General features: G+C 35.2%; 1 protein-coding gene across 1 annotated transcript in view; it reads right to left on the bottom strand.

Annotated features, from left to right (window-relative positions):
• LOC150110257 (dynein axonemal heavy chain 5-like) overlaps positions 1 to 22407 on the bottom strand; it is a 972373-nt gene that overhangs the window by 500560 nt on the left and 449406 nt on the right. Inside the window, exons 36-37 of the mRNA XM_090394637.1 lie at positions 18401 to 18595; positions 12424 to 12558 (exon numbers count right to left, since the gene is read on the bottom strand). Coding sequence (XP_090250763.1) covers positions 12424 to 12558; positions 18401 to 18595 — 330 coding nt within the window. The remainder of the gene's footprint in view (positions 1 to 12423; positions 12559 to 18400; positions 18596 to 22407) is intronic.

Raw genomic sequence — 22407 nt, 5'->3', positions numbered from 1 at the left:
GAAAGTTCTGACGAAGCAAGTACTCCGTGCAGCTCTACTCCAGAAAAAGAGATGACACAAGGTAACTATGAAGAAACAAATGTTACATACGAAAATGAAACTGGACTGTCTACAGAAGTTGCAGCAGAAGAAATATTGGATTCCGATTCAGCGAAACACAAAACTTCAAATTTTAATGTTAATGATCCAGGTACTTGGCCAAATCATATAACTACCAAAGTTAGTGATTGTTTAGTTGAGCATTGCTCGCGTCAAGTAGTTATTAAAGAATTTCCCAAAGATGAATCTGCCGCAAGTTTTCCGATTCATACTATTATCGAACTTTAGCAAATGGAGAAAAACTTTTACGAAGTTATTTAGTTTATTCAGAAACGCGAAATTCGTTTTTCTGTTATTATTGTAAAATATTTGGTAATCAAAATTCCTAACTTACTAATGAATACGGTTGTAACGATTGGCAACATTTGAGTCATATACTAAAAATACACGAGACAAGTTCCGCGAACATTAAAAATTGTTCAAAATACAGCAAACATAAAATGTCGTTGATTAAGAAATGCACTATTGATTGCACACAACAAAGATTATACGAAACTGAGAAAAAATATTGGCAGTCTGTTATAGAACGGTTAATCTACATAATACAATATTTATCAAGACAGTGTATAGCTTATAGAGGTTGTTCAAAAACTTTTTGAAAATGATAACGGCAATTTTTTAAAGTTAGTAGAAACTGTCGCTAAATTTGATTCGATAATGGCAGAACACTTGCATCGCATCAAACATCACAAAAAGGAAGATTGCTCATTATTTTAGGTGATAAAATACAAAATGAAATCATCCGTATAATTTCTGAAGCTATAAAACAAAAAATTTTAGAAATGGTTAAAGAAGCGAAATATTATTCATTAATTCTTGACACTACTCTGGATATAAGCCACACAGAACAATTATCTATTGTTATTAGATTTGTTAATCAAAATAAAGATACAAATATAGCAGAAATTCATGAACATTTTTTAGGTTTTCAATTTGTAGAAGATACCACTGGGCAAGGACTATTTGAATTTATAAAAAATTATTTAAAATTATTGAATATTAACATTTCGGATTTACGCGGCCAAGCTTATGATAACGGTTCAAATATGCGAGGCAAACATAATGGACTGCAGAAAAAAAATCCTTGAAATAAATTCAAGGGCTTTTTTTATTCCGTGTGCTGCTCATTCATTAAATTTGGTAGTTAATGATGCAGCTAGGATATTCTGTGAAACTGTAAATTTTTTTGGGGTAATACAGGAATTATATAATTATTTTTCAATATCTGTGAAAAGTTGGGCTATATTAAAAAAACATATTCGCGTTTTAAATTTGAAACCACTTTCTGCTACTCGGTGGGAAAATAGAGCAGAAGGAATAAAGCCACTTAAAAATAATATCAAGGAAATTTACCAGGCTCTTTTTGATATTACGGAAGATGAAACTAAAGATATCGATTCTAGAGTTCAGGCAGACAACTTAATTTCAAAGATTTATTCGTTTAAATTTATTTGCTCTGTTCATGTTTGGTACAAAATCTTAGGTCTCGTAAATGTTGCAAGCAAAATAATGCAGAATCCGACATTTGATATAGGAAAAATTACAGAAAATCTTGATTATGTTATACAAGAATTAAATACTTGCCAAACAGACTAATATTTTGAAAATATTATTAGAACTGCAAAAAAAAGTACAAGCAATCTTAATATTGATCCTATTTTTCCAGACATTCGCAAAAGAACAAAAAACAAAAATATTTGGTTACAAAGCATCAGATGAGACAATGCATGATACTAAACAAAATTTGAAAATAATTTTTTTCTTTGCGATTTTAGACACGACAATAATTTCAGTCACGGAAAGAGTCATACTCTTAAAACAACATAGCAAAGACTTTAAAGTTATAAGAGACATTAGCAAATTAAAAGATTGGAGAGATGAAGATTTAACGAAACATTGTAAAGATTTGCACTTAAAACTGAGCGACAATCAAGATATTGATGGTATGACTTTATTTGAGGAATTAAAAACTTTGCAATGTTTTATTAAAAAAGAGTTGGCTCCTCAGGATGGTTTAAATTATATATACGAAAATAAATTAACCGACACGTTTTGGAATACTGCGATTGTGATGCGTATTTATTTAACATTACCAATATCCGTAGCATCAGGGGATAGAAGTTTTTCAAAACTGAAACTAATAAAAAATTATTTGCAGTCAACAATGTCTGGAGAGCATCTAACGAATTTATCAATTATATCAATTGAAAATAATATTATGGATTCATTAGACATTAAAGATATTATTAAAAATTTTGTGGCGGCCAAAGCAAGATGGATAAATATGTAAAATAAATCTATATTTATACTAATTGTTATATAGCTAAAAGCATGAATCAAAATTATCTTTGTTATGTAATATTTATTTTTATATTAAAATAAAAGTAATTTTTGTTTATATATATATATATATATATATATATATATTCTGTTGTATTTATATATTAAGGAATAAACATTTTTGAAAATGTTTATTATTAAAAATTTTTTATTTATGAATTTCAGTGATTACAATGTTCTACTACTGTTAAATGAATTTTATTTTTATATATGCATATAAACTGTTTTGTACTTTTAACAAAATAAAATTTTTCGCAAATATTTTTCATGGAAACTTATTTTATGGGGGGTGCTGAAAAACGTTTTGCACAAGGGCACCTCCTACCCATGGCGTGGCACTGTGTTGACCCCTAGGTCTCTCATTATTCATCATGTATTGAAAAATTTCCTTTGCGTCAATTATATATAACCCCTTTTCTAATGCCTATCAACTAAATTTTACAATCCACACACCAAACTATTCTCATAGCTAGCATTCCGCAGACAGACCCATCAGCAGCTTGGTCACTTGTCTTCAAATCGTCTCCAAAACCTTGTGATGCCAAAGAAACTCAAGTGATAAAATCTATGTACAATAGTAGAGATTTGGCTGATTCATAGATTTATAAAGAGAAATGATAACCTCCTTATCTTTACTTGTTAGTAATGCAGTATGTTTTTCATATATTATAATACCAGTATGTTTTTCAGCATCCAGTAACCCTTTGAACTATTTTACCAACTTCTGTAATATGCTCTCTGAACATCAACCCCCTCTGTCTACCATAATCCCCCAAGTTCATAGCTTCATCAATTTCCTGCAATCCAGTACCACCAATGTGATACACAGTATGTAATCATTTCAACACAAAGTGCATAACCTTACATTTTGCAACATTAAATTGACAACAATTTATTTAAATCATCCTGCAGGATATCTACATCACCTTTATCAATTTGAATTTTGCAGTTTGCATTATCATCAAACACCTAAATATCTGCTCTTAAATCATTCTCTATATCATTAATATGCAAATTAAACAGTAGTGGCCCTAGTATGCAGTCCTGAGGCACTCCACTACTCATCAGATTTCACTTTGCCATGTACCACTGTCTGGTGTCTGTCACCCTCATCATCCATGCCACCAGCTTCATCTCCATTCCCATTTGCTTCAACTTTTGTTACATTATTATCGTCTTGATGCCTATGGAGTTACAAGTCATCATGAGATGTCAACACTAGTCAATACAAAGTCTATAATATTGCTCCTTAAACTCATCCACCATTTGCACTTTCGCCACCCTCTCAGGCAGTGCATTTCATGCTCCTACTACTTTTATGCAAAAAACAAACGAACTTACTTCTTACCCTTTTACTCATTACTTCCTTTTGTTACTTCCAGAGATTGTTCCTTGTCCTTGCTCCTTCAGTCATTTTACCACATGATAATCCTCCTCAATGATAATGCAATAATCCTTGAACAGCTTAAATGTCTAAATCACATACTTCCTTTGTCTTTTATCCACCAAACACTGCAGCATGGCATGCATACCCTGTCTGTCCTTGAAATCAAAACTGCACAGTCCTGTTATTATTTTTGTTATCCATCTCTGCACCCTCTCCAAGATTATCACATCCTCTTCAAATTCCTGTAACCACATCTGCACACAGAAATCCAGATGTGGCCTGATCGAAGCTTCATACAATGGAATCATCACGCTTTTATTCTCAGGGTCAATATCCTCCTCAATATTGCAGCAAATTTCACAACCTTTGCAATGTCCTCTGAACTTCAAATTTCTATCTACAATCAATTACAAGATCCCTTACTTCCCCCATTTCTTCCAGTATAACGCCACCAAGTGAATATGAAGCATCTCGCATCTATGGATCCCAAATTTCACAACCTTATGTTCAGTTCTTAAACCGAAATCCCCATTCATTTGCCCACATTTTCAGCTTCTTCAAATCCTCTTTGATGAGCCAGAATATCAGAACTATTACTAATAACTCTCCCGAACCTCACATCATCTGCAAAAAACTGACTATTTCCCTATCCTGTGACAATGTCACTGACAGAGGATTGAAAAGTAATGGTCCCAGTACTGAATCCTGGATCTTCACATGCATCTTCCATCTCACTGATATACAATATCAGAAAGTAAGAAGATTAGCATGTGAAGATTACATGCCTTACTCTCATTCGCTGCTCTTGTTACTCTATTTTAAAAGGTAACCAGATTACTAAAACAAGAGAGAGAGAGAGCACTTTAACAAATCCATTCTGGCTGCATAAATAATATTGCCATCATCTGCTCAATTCTTACCAATTTCTCCAAAATCTTAACAACTGCAGAAGAAACACAAACGTGTCTATAGTCTGATACTTTCATTCTATAACCCTCTTTATTTAATGGCACTATCTTACCCTCCTTCCACTCTCCAAGGACCTGTTCTATTGTAACATTTACATTAAACAGCAAAGTCAATGGCACAGTCAATTTCACAACACATTCCCTTTAAAGACGTGATGAAATATTATCTATTCCCTCTGCCTTACTACAATTAGAGTACTCAGTATTTGGAATATATCCACTTCATTCACTTCTAACACTTCACCACTCATTATCCTTCCAGGAATAAAGTCTGCTGAACTAGATGAAACAATAATAAATATAGTTTTCCAAGAAGTATTTTGTCAAAGCCTTTGAAAAGTCTAGCAGTATTATAGTGTAGCTATTTCCTTTATCTAATTCTGGTGTCACTATTATAAAATGTGAGTAAATTACTAAGACAGGAACTACCTTTTAGGAAGTCATGCTGCCCACTATAGCATATCATATTCTTATAGGCCCACTGATGGATTTTAACTTCAATCAACTTTTCCAATACTTTAACCACAATTCCTGAGATATTAATTGGTCTGTAATTTGTTACTTCTATTTTGTGGCTAACTTTATGCAATGGAATTATCTTACCCTCTTTCCACTTCCTTGTAACTTTGCAAGATCTCAAGCTTAGATTAAATAACTTCCTTACCATTCCTTGATATCCTGGTTGAAAAAAATGAAGAAAAAAGATTATCCTTTTTGGTATACAGAAAATCTACAACAGTGGGAAGATTTTTAAATGCAACTTCACACTATCATCCATTACAAAAGACAGGCATGATTAAAACATCATGAGACAGAGCATACAATATATCCATCAATTAAAAGGAATGAAGAACTGCACTATCTGAGAAAGAACCTCGCACTCAATGGTTATGAACCCAAGACAATCAACAAAATTAATACACCTCCTGCAGCTAATTTACTTAAACAAGATTTTAAGAATGCATTCATACCACCTTACATCAAGAATGTTACAGACAAAGATGTTGCTCCACGAGTTCAACATCAAAGTGGCTTTTTTATCTTTGCATAAAATCTCCAGATTCTTACATCCACCAAAACCACACAATCCCATGAAAAAATCAGGTGTTTATGAGATTCACTGCTCATGTGGCATTTGCTATATAGGTCAGACAGGAAGGTCGGGCAGGGGGGAATCTGCATGTCTGAACACAAAAAATACTTCAAAAATAGAAGACTGCATAAATCAGGCTTGGCTTTCGCACAACTACCATGAAGTAGTTTGGCAGCAAACAAAAATGCCATATATTGATCATAAATGTCTTACAAGAAAGTTCAAATAAGTCTAACAAATGCTGAGGATCCTCACACAAAATGAAAGCAGACCAAAATTGTACACCAAGTTTGGTCTGCTTTCATTAAAAACCTAACTGCCATGGACCTAGGATACAACACATGTGATGCCACAGAATGTGACAGCAACAACTAGCAGTGTTCCAACACACACACATACAGATGAATTTAACATTTTTGTTCTGGTTAGTTATTTGTATGTACCAATTAGGAAGTTCTGATAACATCTAATATGTATAATTAATTGTTTCTGGCCTTTTGTTATGTATGATGTTTTTGCTAGTATTCTTTTTCACATAGTTGCTGTCACATTAGCAACTATATGATAAAACCTCCACTCAAGTGATACACCCTTGCAGAGTGATCAGTCAGAAACTCAACTATTTCTTCTGCTACCTTCCTACCACCACCAGCACTGATTAGAGTCATCCTGTCATAATATTTCTTTCTCTTACTTGACACATAGCAAAAAAACTCTTCTGGATTTATTTTGGCCTGCTTAGGTAATTTTTTCTCATAACGTGATTTCACCTTTCTTACTATACTAGACACCCTTCTGGTCTGCCCTTTGCACTGCTCATGAGTATGTTGATCACTTTTTCTTTATATTTCCTCCACAAAGTTTTTTATTTTTGCAGCTCATACTTTATGTCTCTACTCATAATCTCCACTTGATTTATTCTCCTGACCATGGGTATGCCAGTCTGATACTAATTCTTTCAAACAATCACTGACCACTTTCAACATGCTACTGACATTCTTTTCTTGTAGCTTCTTAAGCCACAGAACTGCTCCAAATTGCCTAACTGTCATCATTACCAGCTTATAGTTCAACATAAACCCTTTTTTGAGAGATAATTCCATATGCTTAGCAACCGCCCAGAATAAGACTGCATAGTCACTCTTTATGAATTAGAGGTAACCAATCTACCTTGGTCATAGATACATCCTCTGATGCTATTACCAGATCCAGCACTCTCAAATTCCAAGTAATTATTCCATACCAACTGTACAAATTCCACTTTCCTCACTCATTGTGCTAATCTTCTGATGCATGTTATCCATCTTCCTTCAGCCGCAACTCATAGTATTAATCAACAATATAATTGTCCTATTGGGCTCTATCTCTCATCAGATTGCCTCAAATGAACCATCTTCCACAGACCTAATACCACTTTTAACTCTCATCTGCTGCAACCCTCTTGCATCCTCTAGCAAGAGGGTTGCAGCAGATGAACAGCTCTTCTCCATTTCTCTCTGTCTGTCGCTTCCATCATTCTTAAACCAGTCCATTCCACGATGTCATTAAACCACTCTCTAGTTGGTCTTCCACATCTTCTCTTCCCCTCAACTTTCCCTTGTAATATAGTTCTTGTCAGGTGTCCCGAAGAACCTCTCAGAAGATGTCCTGCAAATCTAGTCTTTCTTTGCATAATATTCTTTAACAGTGTTCTTTCCATCCCAACTCATCTTAAAACTTCTTGATTTGATATTCTTTCTGTATAGCTAATCTTTTCCATCTTTCTATAACACCACATTTCCAATGCATTAATTCTTTCCATATCTTTCTTTCTTAGTGTCCACGACTCACTTCCATAACTTGCAATACTCCAAACTGTTGCTTTAACTATTGCAATTCTAATGCCTATTTTAGTGTTCTTGTTTATAGTGATGAACGCATAATTGAACATATGACTGTTCTGTATGACACACCAACAATGGCAGCAATGTTGTGGAGTGTTCTCCGATGATCCTCATGCACAAGGCATTTTCGGGGGGGGGGGGGTGAGCTGGTTGAAGGTCTTCCTGATCTCTCATCGTCTTCAAGTGATGTTCTTCAGCTCTTGAAGCACACGTGCCACTCAAAACACCTCGAATGACTCGTTGCAGCATCACCGTAAACTTGCCCGAATCATATCAAACATCTCTGTGGCAGATTTGCCTAGTTTCACATAGAATTTCACATTTGCTCTTTGTTCTAATTTCCTGTCTATGATGAAATTGCAGACGTGGTAATGCACATGGTCAGAATAGCACTAGTTGCGCAGCTCCAGATGTACACAGGACAATGCCTTTTGGCACACTGACTTATGAAGGTCGGTGCTCCCTGTGACTGTGCGAGCAGCCTTGTACTGCCATCTGTTGGCGTGTTACAAAACTAGTCTCGAAACGTTTTGATACCACCTCGTATAATCATCCATATTTTTTATTTCTTTGTTTCTGTTTTGTTTATATTTCTTTCACAATAATAAATTAACACCTTAACACCTCATAGTAAAAGTGCAATTCAAGCTATGAACAGAGAAGGCTATTCCTCTCATGAAATAGCAGGTGCCCTAATCAATCTACTGTGGTATGTCTGCTGTTGAAAGTGAAGGAAATCGGATCTACTGAAAGGAAGAAGGGGACAAGAAGAAGAAGAAGAAAGTCACTGTCTATTCCATACCAAGATCGAGTTCTAATGAAGCTCTGCCTCAAAAATCGCCATGCATTGTTCAGAGAAGAACAAATGGGAGTTGTGGCAAGCTCTGTAACTGCCAGGAGGAGACTTAATCAATAGGGACTGACAGCAGATACTCTAAAAATAAGCCTTTGTTAAACAAAAAAATTAGATTGGTTTGGTTAAATTGATGCAAAGAACATGTCAAATCGACCTCCAATCATTGGAAAAGAGTCATTTTTTCTGACAAGAAAAAGTTTAACCTATAGGGCGCCAACACTGTCTGGTATCACCAGTCAAATTCTCAGCCAGTCAGATGATCTGGGGGGGGGGCTGCATGTTGTATCATGGTGCTGGTTGCTTGCATTTCACAAAAAGCTCAGTGAATGCACAAGTATACCAGAAAATTTTAGAAGAAGAATTGCCACCTACTATCAGAGACCACTTTACCATAACTACAAACTGCATCTTTCAGGATGACTATTCCTTGTCATAAGACAAAAAGCATAAGTAATGTTATTATAACCCTAAAATGTACCACATGAATTGAGTTCAGATTTTAAGAAAGCTTCAGTTTTTGTTGCAGGTTAATAAATGATCCAATGAACACTTGATTCAGCGACTACCATGGCCAGTAAACAGCCCAGATCTCAACCCCATTGAGAATTACAAAGAAGCTGAAAACTCTTTGAGAGCTCCAAAAAGCCATTATAAGGGTGTGAAACCATGAATTGACAACTGCATCCACAAAGAAACTGATTTTGTCAATGCCCTGCCAATGCCAAGCTGTAATAGAGGAAAGAGGAGGAAAGTACTAAACAGCAAAAAGTGAATTTTTAGTTTTGAATGCTAGTAAAACTGTGTAGTTGAATAGAAAAACCAGTATTTCTATTTTAAAATATTTGAAAATTTGCCAAGTTTGTTGTCATTTCCTAATTATGTCACATCTTGTACTAAAAAGAGACAAATATTAATCAAAATATTTGATTAATATTTGTCTAATAATATAAAAATGTTATATTACTTTATTCATTATTTGTGAAAATTATTCTGTTATTATCCCTTTTTAAATAGGCATTCAAATTTAATTACCAGAAAACATGGTTATAGCAGATGAAATTGGAAATAATCATCATTTAGCTTTAAGTAAGAGAAAAGGGATGTAATATTGAAAGGATAAAAGATTTATAATCAAACAGCTGTCAGAGGTGAACTATAGACTCAAATATACAAATATTATACAAGAAAAAACAAAGGAATTCAAAAACAAGAATCACACCTTGGAAACTCATTGGCACACTCCAAAAAAAACATTGATTGATTCAGCCAAAGGCATGTAGTGAAGTTGCCTGCAAGGAAAGAACATTCATAACACCATGGCAGGCTCAGAAAGTTAAAGAGGCAGACATGAAAAAGAAGAAAGTGTATTAAAAGTTCCTAGAAATTGGCATGTGCTCATGAGAGAATATAGAGAAAATTTATTATTATTATTACGGGCGACTCCAGGGAGTTCTTAGACTCATCAAAGGAGGCCCTAAACATCATGTCCACACAACTATTTGACATGACATTCTCACAGTACCTATCATACCTTGGCTTGAACTCATTCACTCTCATAGCACCCAGGTGACCAAATCTGGGCACAGTAGTCGAAATGAGGTCTTATCAAGGCTCGGTACAGAGGAACAATAACTTGCTTGTCTCTGCTCGTTAAAGTATTTTTCAGCAACCAAGTGATTTGATGAGCTGATTTAGCCACTTTTGCAATGTGTCCCCTAAACTTCATCTCCCTATCCACCAACACTCCTAAGTCCCTGGTTTCATCAATCTCCTGGAGTACAGTTCCACAAATGTGGTATACTGCTGCTAATCTTTTCACCCCAAAATGTATAACCTTACATTTTGTCGCATTAAACTGACATCCATTCTCCTTGGCCTAGAACTCCAATCTATCCAAATCATCCTGCAAGATTTTAATATCCTCTGCATTCACTATTGCCCTACCCAACTTTTCATCATCAGCGAACAAATGAACCGTTCCTCTTAGATCCTTCCCTATATCATTAATGAACAAATTAAACAGCAGTGGTCCAAGAACAGAACCCTGCGGCGCACCACTAGTCATAGGCTGTCTTTTGGATTCTACTTCTGAATAAACTACTCTCTGATATCTCTCCATCAACCACCCACCTATCCATCTCATTAACCCTATATCCATTCCCATATGTTGCAGTTTACGGATTACAATTCCATGTGGTATCCTGTCAAAGGCCTTAGCCAGGTCCAGCAGTACCACTGTAAACCCATTACCCTTATCCAGTGTTCAGCCATCACTGTGTTATAAAACTTGAGCAAGTTACTAAGGCATGATCTACCCTTCACGAAGCCATGCTGTCCCCCATACAGTATCTCATTTTCATCAATCCATTCCTGAATTTTTCTCTTGACTACTTTCTCTAAGACCTTACCAACGACTCCTGATATGCTGATCAGTCAGTAATTTGCAACAGTAGTCTTGGATCCTCCTTTATTCAGTAGAACTATTTTCCCCTCTTTCCACTCTTTCCACACCTTCGGGACTAAACCAGACCCGAGACTCAGATTAAACAACATGGTCAAGGGCACTGATAATTCTTTAGCTGCTTCACATAAGACCCTTATCCTTACCCTTATTAAAATGTAAAACAACAAAGCAATGTGTAAAAGTACCTAAACAAAAGTCACCAGAACACTTTGGAAAGAACATAGATAAATATTGGGAAGGTAGCAAAATTTTCTTGAGGCTATTGAGTAAGTTTAGAAATGGAAGAAAGAGTACTGTAAAAGAAATGAGAGATGATAAAGGTGATATAAAAACTGAAGATAAAGATATCTTCAACACGTCTGGAGTAATTACACTGAAGCACTGCTAAATGAAACAAGAAGTAATGTGAGACAGTGGTAGAATATATTCAAGAGGAATTTAATCAGGAGTACATATCAATACCTGAGGTAGCAGACGCCATCTAAAACTTGAAATGTGATTTGAAATACAATACAGTTCACTCCAAAATGTAAAATGTATCAAAAGTTGGGAAAATGGAACATTGAATGTTAATAATGAAAGGCATAAAACTGAAAGTGTTGTAGAGACTCAAGTTGAACAAGTGAAGATGGAATGTAAATGAGAGTATGAAAGAAGTGAGAGAAGGTAATATGCATGATGAGGTGGCAGTGAGGAGAGAAACAGAAGTCCTTTACAGGACAAAACATGAGCTCATGATTTGAGAAGTGGCTCATGTGTATCATGGCAGAGAGGAGAATGAAAGGAAAGTGAGTGAGAAGAATATGACAAAAGAGCAAGGAACTGGAAATAAGAAGGGGAAGAGAGAGAGAGAGAGAGAGAGAGAGAGAGAAAGAGTACTGTATGCAGATTCTATCATAAGGCATACTCGAGGAGAACATGGCGAAGCATGTTTTTTTTTTGTGTGTGTGTGTGTGTGTGTGTGTGTTCAGAAGTTGTGTACTGCATATAAAGTTAAAATGAATAAATACCATCACCTAAACCTTTCTACACATCTGCATTTACTATTATAATTACTGAATGCTTATTTATTACCAAGGCTTACTCCAGAAGGTCTGTACTCTAGTACTCATTATTTCAATTATTTTTAAGGTTTTAATGGTCTCAGCATTCAGCATATTAATAAAGATTATCCAGAGAAAAATTACTACATAAAGGACAAGCAAACTTTGGTAGACTATGTGCCTAATTTTTCTACTTTTTGAAAAAACCACAATCATAATAATAATTAATAGTGTGAAAATGAAATATGCTGAAGAAAGTGTATACCGTTTTACATAAAATGATAACTTACCAACTTAGATAAATTCATGTTCCTTAATACTCGCATAACAATTGTAGATTCAGAATCAGTGGGATTGGATCGTCTGACAGATCCAAGTGTCCTCAGAACAGACAAAATATTTCTAAGACCAAAGTCGTAATGCACCTGTAAAATATGTATCACAGGATATCAAGAATAGCTGAATACAAAACTTTATTAATATAAGCAAATATATATTGCCTGAACCTTATTTCAAATCTAACATAACACATTATTATTATAGAACTTCTATGCAATCAAAGAGTAAATGATGCATCAAAGAGTTCATCATACTGCTTGTGCTCATTATCCATCAAGCCATGAATTATATGCACTTACCACTCTGCATGCAATAATCAATTTCTTGCTCCTTTTTACAACTTCCAAGGATATCTCCCATCCCTCATCTCTTTATCTCTTCTGTTTGGTCTATTCTATGAAAAATATCTCACTGTTTTTCTGGTAAAATTCTCTACAATTTATATAGAAATCGTTATTGAAAAAAAGAAACCAACAATCAGAGATGTCGTGAGGAATTTTGGTGCCTTATGGCAAGGAAAGAAAATTGCACGGTTCTAAAAAAAAACTTTAAAAATCTAAATTTTTGTGCCTATGTAAAATTACCACCTATGGCTGGGGCCACATTGGCCATAGCCTCACTACACCTCTGCCAATAATGTTACTGGTTTTAGAATGCCTCATCAAGCACTCCTCTCCATTTATAGAAAGAGACTTCAAATTTAAAATTTCACAGTATATTAAAATAGACACATTAACCAGCTAACCAAAAAACTTGACATTATTAAACTTAAATGGCTAACATTGTTTGCTTTAATAATAACCTGTTGTCAAAAGAATATGACAATATTCAGTCAGTACTCTCTCAGATTCAGACTTAACTGACTCAGACAACCAATCATATTTCTTATGATACTAGATGTCAAAATTTTTATATCCTACATTAAAGGTTTACTGAGTTTCTTCTTTCTCCTTTCTGTACACCTCACACTACTCATGTACTATAGGTTGAATAATTTCTCTCCCTCTCTCTCTCTCTCTCATATATGGAATTTCCATTAAACATATCTTAAATGACTGTGTGTGTATCCTAAAGAATAGCATCTACTAACTATCCTTAACACGTTTGCTGCCAACTACAAGTATACTCGTAGTTGGTATATGAGCCTCATAAGCCAACTACGAATATACTCGTATGTCGATTACCGACCTCCTATGCCAAGCACGAGTTAACCCGTAGTATAAGCACATTAATTTGTAGTCTTGGCTTGTGAATAAAGTGGAGAGCATGTCTGGGAACTTGGTAGAAGGAAAATAATTTCAGCAAAAGTATAGTATATTATAAGAGGTGTTGTTGCGTAAACTGTGTATTAATTAATGCAAATAAAACAATTTTTTTGAAGTTTTTTCAACATATACATATATTTATATATGATGTATCATCATCTGAGTCATCGCTAGCATCATCTGTAGGATTATAATCATCTTCGGAATCAGAACCAAATGATTCATTCCATTTATCATCGCTCATATTAGTGTAAGCTTATAATTCTTCATCAGTAAGCTTTCTTTTACTGGCCATGGCATAATTGAAAGTTTTTATTTAGATAATTTTAAATAACTGTAAGACTAGATGCAATGAACCTTACTGCAATGAATGCTGAATGTCACTGACTCTGAACTCAAGTTACACAGTCATCAGCACATGTAAGACATAGGTGGTGGGTGATACGAGATTACTCGTAGTTGGTGTACAAAACAAAATTCTGTCTGATAAGCAAACTACGAGATAACTCATACTGACCTTGTAGAAGTGAAAGTGCTTGGCGTGTGGTAACAAACTATGCCCGAGGAGCACGGCAGCGAATGTGTTAAAATCTATAAGAGAAATATTTCTAACCGACTTTACAAACAATAGCAGCAACACTGAGACCAAAAGGAATCTCCCCCATAAATCAATTCCAATAAAAAATGCACAATGCAACCAATCAGTACAAATCATTCCAGAATCTCCTCATTAAAAACTCATTTCCACATCCATTTCATTAATATATGTGGCATTAATACCAATATAAATGACATTGCTTACAGTGATCAAGATCGGACCTCCTACTCTTGACAGATATCTAAATAGCATCTACATCCTCAACTGTCCACCTCCAATGTCAAAATTACATGCTATACAATTCCTTTCACCACCTGTGCATTTGTATGATCAGACACTGCATGCCATAGAATGGCTAATTTAAAATTTCCTGTTTTTAACCTCCTCTGGCTTAGGGTTTTCTTGCCCCATCTAGTAATATTCATCTACTGTATTCACCATTTTCCAAACTCTGATAACTACTCAGACCTCTTCACACTCCTCTGCATGAAACTCGACCATCTGCAATTGAGCCATCCAACAATGAGGTTGTCTTCCTAGGTGACATCAACATCCATAATTCCAACACCACTGACCAAGCTGGATGAGAAACAAAAATCTTTGCCAAATCTTTGCCTAATGCAAATTGTTCATCTACCTACACAAATTCCTGACAACCCTTCTCACCAACCCAATACTCTGGATCTTTTCTTACCCAGTTCTCCCTTCCAAGTACACTATAGAATCACCTCCTCAATTGGCAACTCAGACATCAATTGTACAAGTCTCTGCTCTCACAGAATGCCCTTCCTCAAGCCACTTCCTACTTCACATCCTCTAGCACTACAAAGATGTCAAATGGGATGACCTCCAGAACTTCTACAACTCCTTTTCATGGTAAGATTATTGCTTCAGCTAATCTGACCCTAACACCTACTCTTGAACAAGTCACAGAAATTATCCTCACTGTCCTTCCCCATTCTATTCAGAAACCTCATCTGCTTTCCAAGCTCTGAAACAGAAAGTGTATCCCAGAGGATGAAGAAAAAAATTATGTTACTAGCAGGTGGCTTGCATCAAGAACTCCATCTTCATACTTTGCCTACTCTCTCTCATTCTGATGGCACCTAAAGATAAAATTGACCTCCTAGCATCACTCTTTTCCTCAAACACTCCTGAACTGATGAGGAAATCACCACCTACCCTACCCTACGAGAATACAAGCACCATATGCCTCATGTAGTTTTTTTATCAGACATCAGAAAATTGCTAAATAACTTGGATATTAAAAAGTGTCCTCATCCTGATGACATCTCTCCATTTGTTGGCAAACATTATATCCAAGAGCTAACACCCATACTGTATTGTCTCTACAACCCATCACCTCAGTCTTCTCCAAAATAATGGAGAAGGTCATCAATAACCAACTTATCCACCACCTAGAGACCCATCAATTAATCAGCAACTACCAATATGGATTCTGTCATTCAAGATACACTGTTGAACTCTTATCTTACATATGCAGTGGAAAGGTTAGGCAAAACTTGTGCAGTCCCTCTCAACATTTCTAGAGCTTTCGAACATGTCTGGCATCAAGGTCTGCTAAACAAATCACCATCCTCTGGTCTACCTGCCACCCTCTGTAATTGACTTGCTAGATTCCTCTCTGGTCATTCACTGGATGTCATGGTTGATGGATCCCTCTCTTTGAGCTTCACAACCAATGCAGGAATACCAAGAACTCTTTCTCACGTACATAAACGATCTACTCTCAATCACAAATTGTAGCTTCTAAAGCTATGGTACAGCTCCAAGATGACTCCTGGCTGTCATAATTACTAGTTTTACAGTTCAAAAATCCTTTCTTGACAGAGAATTCCACATTTGGCAACTTCCTAGAGAATATTGCATGGCCACTCTTCCCAATTGAAGGCAGAATGTCTACCGTGGTTATGCATATATCTTCTGATGCTGTTAACAGATCCAACATCTCAAACCCCTTGTCCCCTAAATAACATATTGTTTCATGTAATTATCCTTTAGCAACTGTCCCTCTCTTATCCATCAGAATATTTTTTTTTTTATACCAATCTCACACAAGAAGTAGCAAAGCATATAGATATTTGTGGTCATGTTTTTAAACAAAAAGAACTGAGTGATATGTTTTTGAGCAATTGAAGATTGGGTTGTAGTCTTTGGTGAAATTATGGATAAGACTATTCCAAACAAAGAGACAGAAAGAATGAAAGAGAAAGATCAGGAGTTGGTTGGGAATGTTTGAAGCTGAATAGTGAATGATGCTGACCAGTAATTGATCATGAGGCTTAAGAGAAAATGGATGAATGGCAAAAAACACAAGGTGAAAGAGAATGAGAAAGTGGCCAGAGTGAGTCAGTAAGAAAGAGTTTTTAGTTATATTCTTCAAAAAATATGATAAAGCAATTAAGTTATTAGCATGCTGACTGCAGACTACAAGATAACTCATGTTTGGCCACCTACATCAGATTACCAACTACAAGTTATTTGTTGAACTGATTGTCATGGACTAAAAGATAATTTATAACCGATGTAGATATTTCAAGTGGGGGAATGGGAAGGTTGGTGTTTTGATCAATTATAGTGAAACTGAACCAAATACTTTTTTACAAGCAAATAAATGAGAGAGCTAACACGATTTGTTGTGTTAGTTCTTTATATATACAAAAAGTACAACATCAGAGTTGTATTAACATGTTTTAAAAGCTGTGAGTTTATATTACAGTTTCAAAGCTTCTAGACCCATGCGGTGGGAGTAGAGTAGGAATACACAGCTCATTAAAAGCATGTGGCACCAAAGTCACACTAAAGTCAACTCAGAGTAACCTAAAGTAGCTTTTTTTTTTATAGGTATAATTTATTATTTTTTTCAAAAGCTTATATACAAAAATAACTTGTAGTGAGATATATCATAGATGGCATATATATATATATATATATATATAAAAGAAGTATTTATATACTAACTATGAGATAATTTGATTCCTGTTCCTTCACTCACAAATTTGTAGTAACACTGACAAAAAAAAAAAAAAAAACAGTAATTACAAATTTTTGAAGAGAAAATACTAAGAACATATTTGGAAGCAGACGAAAGTTGGTAATCAGCTTATAGCAGCTATGTTACTGCAACAATGGTGCCACTTGATTCTAATGAGCTGACTGCTCACTTCCCATTAGGACTAGAAACTTTTGACCAGTAATATAAATGCAAGCTCTGAAAAACTTTTTTTTTTTTTTTTTTTTTTACTAAAGAAAAGTTTATAGTTACAGTGACAAAGTGAAAAATATAATAGCAACTATATATTTCTGAAGAGAAAATACTAACAACCTACTGGCACAGTGGTAAGATTACAAATTGTCCCAATGGCAGTCAACGTGTTAAAAAAAAAAAGTATAATTCATGATGTTGACAGCATTGTTTTCAGGTTGATCTCACTGTGTTGCAAGAGTAAAAAAAATATTTAAAAAAAAAATGAAATTAGTTTCTGGAAGGAAAAACCTTGCACCTTCTATATGAGGCTATCAAATCCTAACTTCAGACAATATTGTGTTGTGTACTATATGCATCTATAAGTGTTGATAATCAGCTCACCAGAAAGTGATGTTTGTTTTTTTTCCTGCTTAGTGATGAGGATATGTTGGAAAGAGTCCACAGAAGATTCACAGAAGTGGTCAGTGGTCTTTGGAATGTGGAATACGAGGACAGATTGAGAGAATGTAAATTGCAAAGGTCTTGTAATCACTGATACCTATAAGCTAGTCAGAGGTAGTTATTAGGTTGACATTAAAGAGAGGGATGGAACAAGAGGCCATTGCTGGAAACTATATAAGGAGGGTGTGATCAAAGGCGTGAGGAGCAGGTTCTTTGCATGGAGAGCAGTTGGTGAGTGAAATGCATTGCCTGAGTGTGTTGTGAATGTAGATACATGGAAACAGTTTAAGGTATGATTGAATGAGCATTGTGTGCAACAGTGTTACCTCCCATGGAGTCTATGACTCCATGGAGGTTATACATATAAATTTACAATTACATTATATTATCTTTACCTGCTTCGTTAGCTGTTCTTCACAGAGTTTATAAAGAGTAAAAAACTTTCTAGCAAGTGTAATATTTTCTAAGAAACCACAACTGGCTAGTTTAACTCGAATGATAATTTGACGATCAGGAACCATCATAGCAACTGTGCGAAACTGGATCTTCAGATTCTCTGGAAGTTCCTGACGGCCTGCATATCCTGGGTTCTATATTTTTTAAAATGAAAACACATATTAGTAAAGAAATGTATGTAACCATATAGAATTATTCTTTATTTATTTATAAGAAAGAGAAACAAAAATCAATGATACTGTACTTATCAAATAACTAATGTAATCTTCGCAATGAGCAAGAAGAATTTCATTATGAATATTATAGTGAATTTGTAATAGTAGTGTCCAAAGTTGAAGGAATATGCCAAAACATAAAAGAAAACTTATTGAGAAATTAATAAAAACCAAATGAAAGTAATAGGCCTTTAATATTTCTTTATATATTTTATTGGTATTATTATCACATTTCCATCTAAAAAAGATTTAAACCTAATTCCACTGGAACTGTAATTGTAGTTTCCAATTCTTCATTTTATTTTTGATTTACATCACCATTCATATTTTTATATAATTTTGAACTTTGTCTGGTATGAGACTGCTGCTCTTTTGATGGTTTTCTCTCTTATCCTATATTAATTTGTGTTTGCAATTTTGGCCTGAATCTAGCTTGTTCTTCACCAAGCTTCCCTTTCACAATTTTTCTTAGCGGTTTCTCACACATACTTGCATAAATCTTACCAGGAACACTCAGTAGGGAAATATCTCTGTAATTCTCACATTCAGTTTTATTTCCCTTTTTATAGATGGCTACTAGGACAGCTCTACTCCAATCATCTGGAATTCAACTCTCTCTCTGACCATGCCTTCTGAATTATGCATTGCAAACACTGAAAAGCTTTTATATCTCCATAACTGGTAATTAGTTTACGGAATTAACAACGCATATAAAATATATTAATTAAAGGTAACTTTAATAAATAACTTCTATATTTCGGCAACGTCACGTTGCCATCTTCAGGAACATAAAGATATGGTATGTGCACGCAGGCACTAACAAAAGCAAACGAGGAAGAAAGCAAGAAACTATTATTGTTCCTAAAGTTCTAATGGTGCCCTCTGGTGGGCTAATTTGGTTGACTTGGCAGTTGGGCTGAAGTTCTCAAAATGTAAGTCTCCCAAATTTGGGGTAGTTTCATGCACCCAAATTTGTTGAGGTTAGGCACGTTTTTTAGAGCTGCTGAAGATTCCTTGAATAATCTTTCATATTTAAACTTGCTGCGGTGTATTATTTTTGTTTTCTTCCAACAAATTCTATGGTGGGTATCTAAGGCATGGTCTGCCACCCAGAGCAGCTGTACTGGTGAAACCGGATGTAGTCTTTGTGTTCTGAAATCCTGATATTTGTTGTTCTGCCTGTTTGGCCAAAGTAGGACAATTTGCAGCTGCAAGGGACCTGGTATACACCAGATAGGTCTAGGGGAAGTGGTTGGTCTTTGGTAGAGCGGATAAGGGATGCCAACTTTTTATATGGTCTGTAACAAGAAGTAAGGTCATATTTTTTGAGGATATTGGTTATTTTCTCAGCATTAGTTTACGGAATTAACAACACATATAAAGTATAATTAATTAAAGGTAACTTTAATAAATAACTTCTATATTTCGGCAACATCACGTTGCCATCTTCAGGAACATAAAGATATGGTATGTGCACGCAGGCACTAACAAAAGCAAATGAGGAAGAAAGCAAGAAACTAATACTGTTCCTAAAGAATTTGTTGGAAGAAAACAAAAATAATACACCGCAGCAAGTTTAAATACGAAAGATTATTCAAGGAATCTTCAGCAGCTCTAAAAAACGTGCCTAACCTCAACAAATTTGGGTGCATGAAACTACCCCAAATTTGGGAGACTTACATTATGAGAACTTCAGCCCAACTGCTAAGACAACCAAATTAGCCTGCCAGAGGGTACCATTAGGACTTTAGGAACAATATTAGTTTCTTGCTTTCTTACTCATTTGCTTTTGTTAGTGCCTGCGTGCACATACCATATCTTTATGTTCCTGAAGATGGCAACGTGACGTTGCCAAAATATAGAAGTTATTTATTAAAGTTACCTTTAATTAATATACTTTATATGCATTGTTAATTCCGTAAACTAATTACCAGTTATGTATGACCAACGTATAAGCCTTGCTACTAGAATTTATACCTCCATATTAGAACATTTCCAGTTGAATTTTATCTACTCCAGCTGCCTTTCCATGTTTCCCTTTCTGCTTTAAGTATGAATATATCTTAAATATAAAGAGCCAACAGGCTTCATTTCGGTGATATAAACATTATTTAAATGAAGGGGATATTAGATCCCACATTGTTTTAAAACCGAATAAGAAATTCAAAGATTGGAATTAGAGAGTTTCATGCCGAATATATACTTTACTATATTTTACTATATTACTATATTTTTTACTATATAGTACATAGTATAAAAAACTATAAAAGTATCGGCGAATACTAGCATGAGCTAATGCAAGTAATCCTAGAGCGTAGTACAAACACGGACAACTTGTTGCAAAGGTGGGTAAAGTTCTGATTGTGGGTAAAGTTCTTTATATTTAAGTAACTTAATGGGTGCACCTTTTGGACAACTCGTTAGCAGAGTATATAAGTTCTTTTCGCTATACGCTTTGGTATTAATTTGGTCTAGTTACTCACTGATGAAGCCTCAAAAAAGGCTGAAATCGGTCTGGATAGTGACCTCCCACCATAATGTAATAACAGCATACATTTCCTAGGAAATGTATTTTTACATTATGGAAAATACCAAGAATAGCGATCAGAACTTTATCCACCTTTGCAATGAGTTGCTCATGTTTGTACTACGCTCTAGGACTACTTGCATTAGCTCATGGTAGTATTTGCTGATACTTTTATAATTTTTTATACTATATTTGGCATGAAACTCTCTGATTCCAATCTTTGAGTTTCTTATTCGGTTTTAAAACAATGTGGGATCTAATATCCCCGTAATTTAAATAATGTTTATATCGCCGAAATGAAGCCTGTTGACTCTTTATATTTAAGTAACTTAATGGGTGCACCTTTTGGACAACTCGTATAGCAGAGTATATAAGTTCTTTTCGCTATACCCTTTGGTATTAATTTGGACTAGCTACTCACTGATGAAGCCTCAATAATGGCTGAAACTGGTGAGATGCTAATATGAGTTCGCTCTCTTAAGGTTTTTGTCTTAAGGGAGCAATTTGAGTCTCCGGGGAAAGTGTTTTCCGGCACGGCCCAGTGAGGGGATTTGTCGGTGAATGCCTTTCTTCGGAATATGAGTGGTTCTGCTCGGTTGTGGCAGTGGGTGGAAGGCCATCACTGAATGGAGCCAACACTGAGATGGACGGTCTTTTCCCACAATTGAGTGGCCTAGGGATCATCCGAATTTTTAGAGACGGCTTTATTTATTCATAAGGCTGAAACCGGTCTGGGTACTGACCTCCCGTCATAATGTAATAAAAGCATACATTTCCTAGGAAATGTGTTTTTACATTATGGAAAATACCAAGAATAGCGATCAGAACTTTACTCACCTTTCCAAAGAGTTGCCCGTGTTTGTACTATGCTCTAGGACTACTTGCATTAGCTCATGCTAGTATTTGCCGATACTTTTATAGTTTTTTATACTATTGTTATACTATATATATATATATATTTGGCATGAAACTCTCTGATTCCAATCTTTGAGTTTCTTATTTGGTTTTAAAACAATGTGGGATCTAATCTAATATCCCCTTAATTTAAATAATGAATATATCTATTCCTAACTGCATTCCTATTGGAAGTTTTCTACCATTGCTGCTGCTTGTTTCATTTAGTAATTTAGCAGACTGGAAGAGTTATGCACTTGGCAGTAAGGAATGATGGTGGACACAACTGCAATCACAAATGTTGTGTCAC

This window comes from Typopeltis vanoorti, chromosome 1, assembly GCF_054136105.1.
Source record: "Typopeltis vanoorti isolate ZY-2024b chromosome 1, IOZ_Tvanoo_1.0, whole genome shotgun sequence".
NCBI classification, from domain to species: Eukaryota; Metazoa; Arthropoda; class Arachnida; order Uropygi; family Thelyphonidae; genus Typopeltis; species Typopeltis vanoorti.
This window is presented reverse-complemented; position numbering and strand designations above follow the sequence as displayed.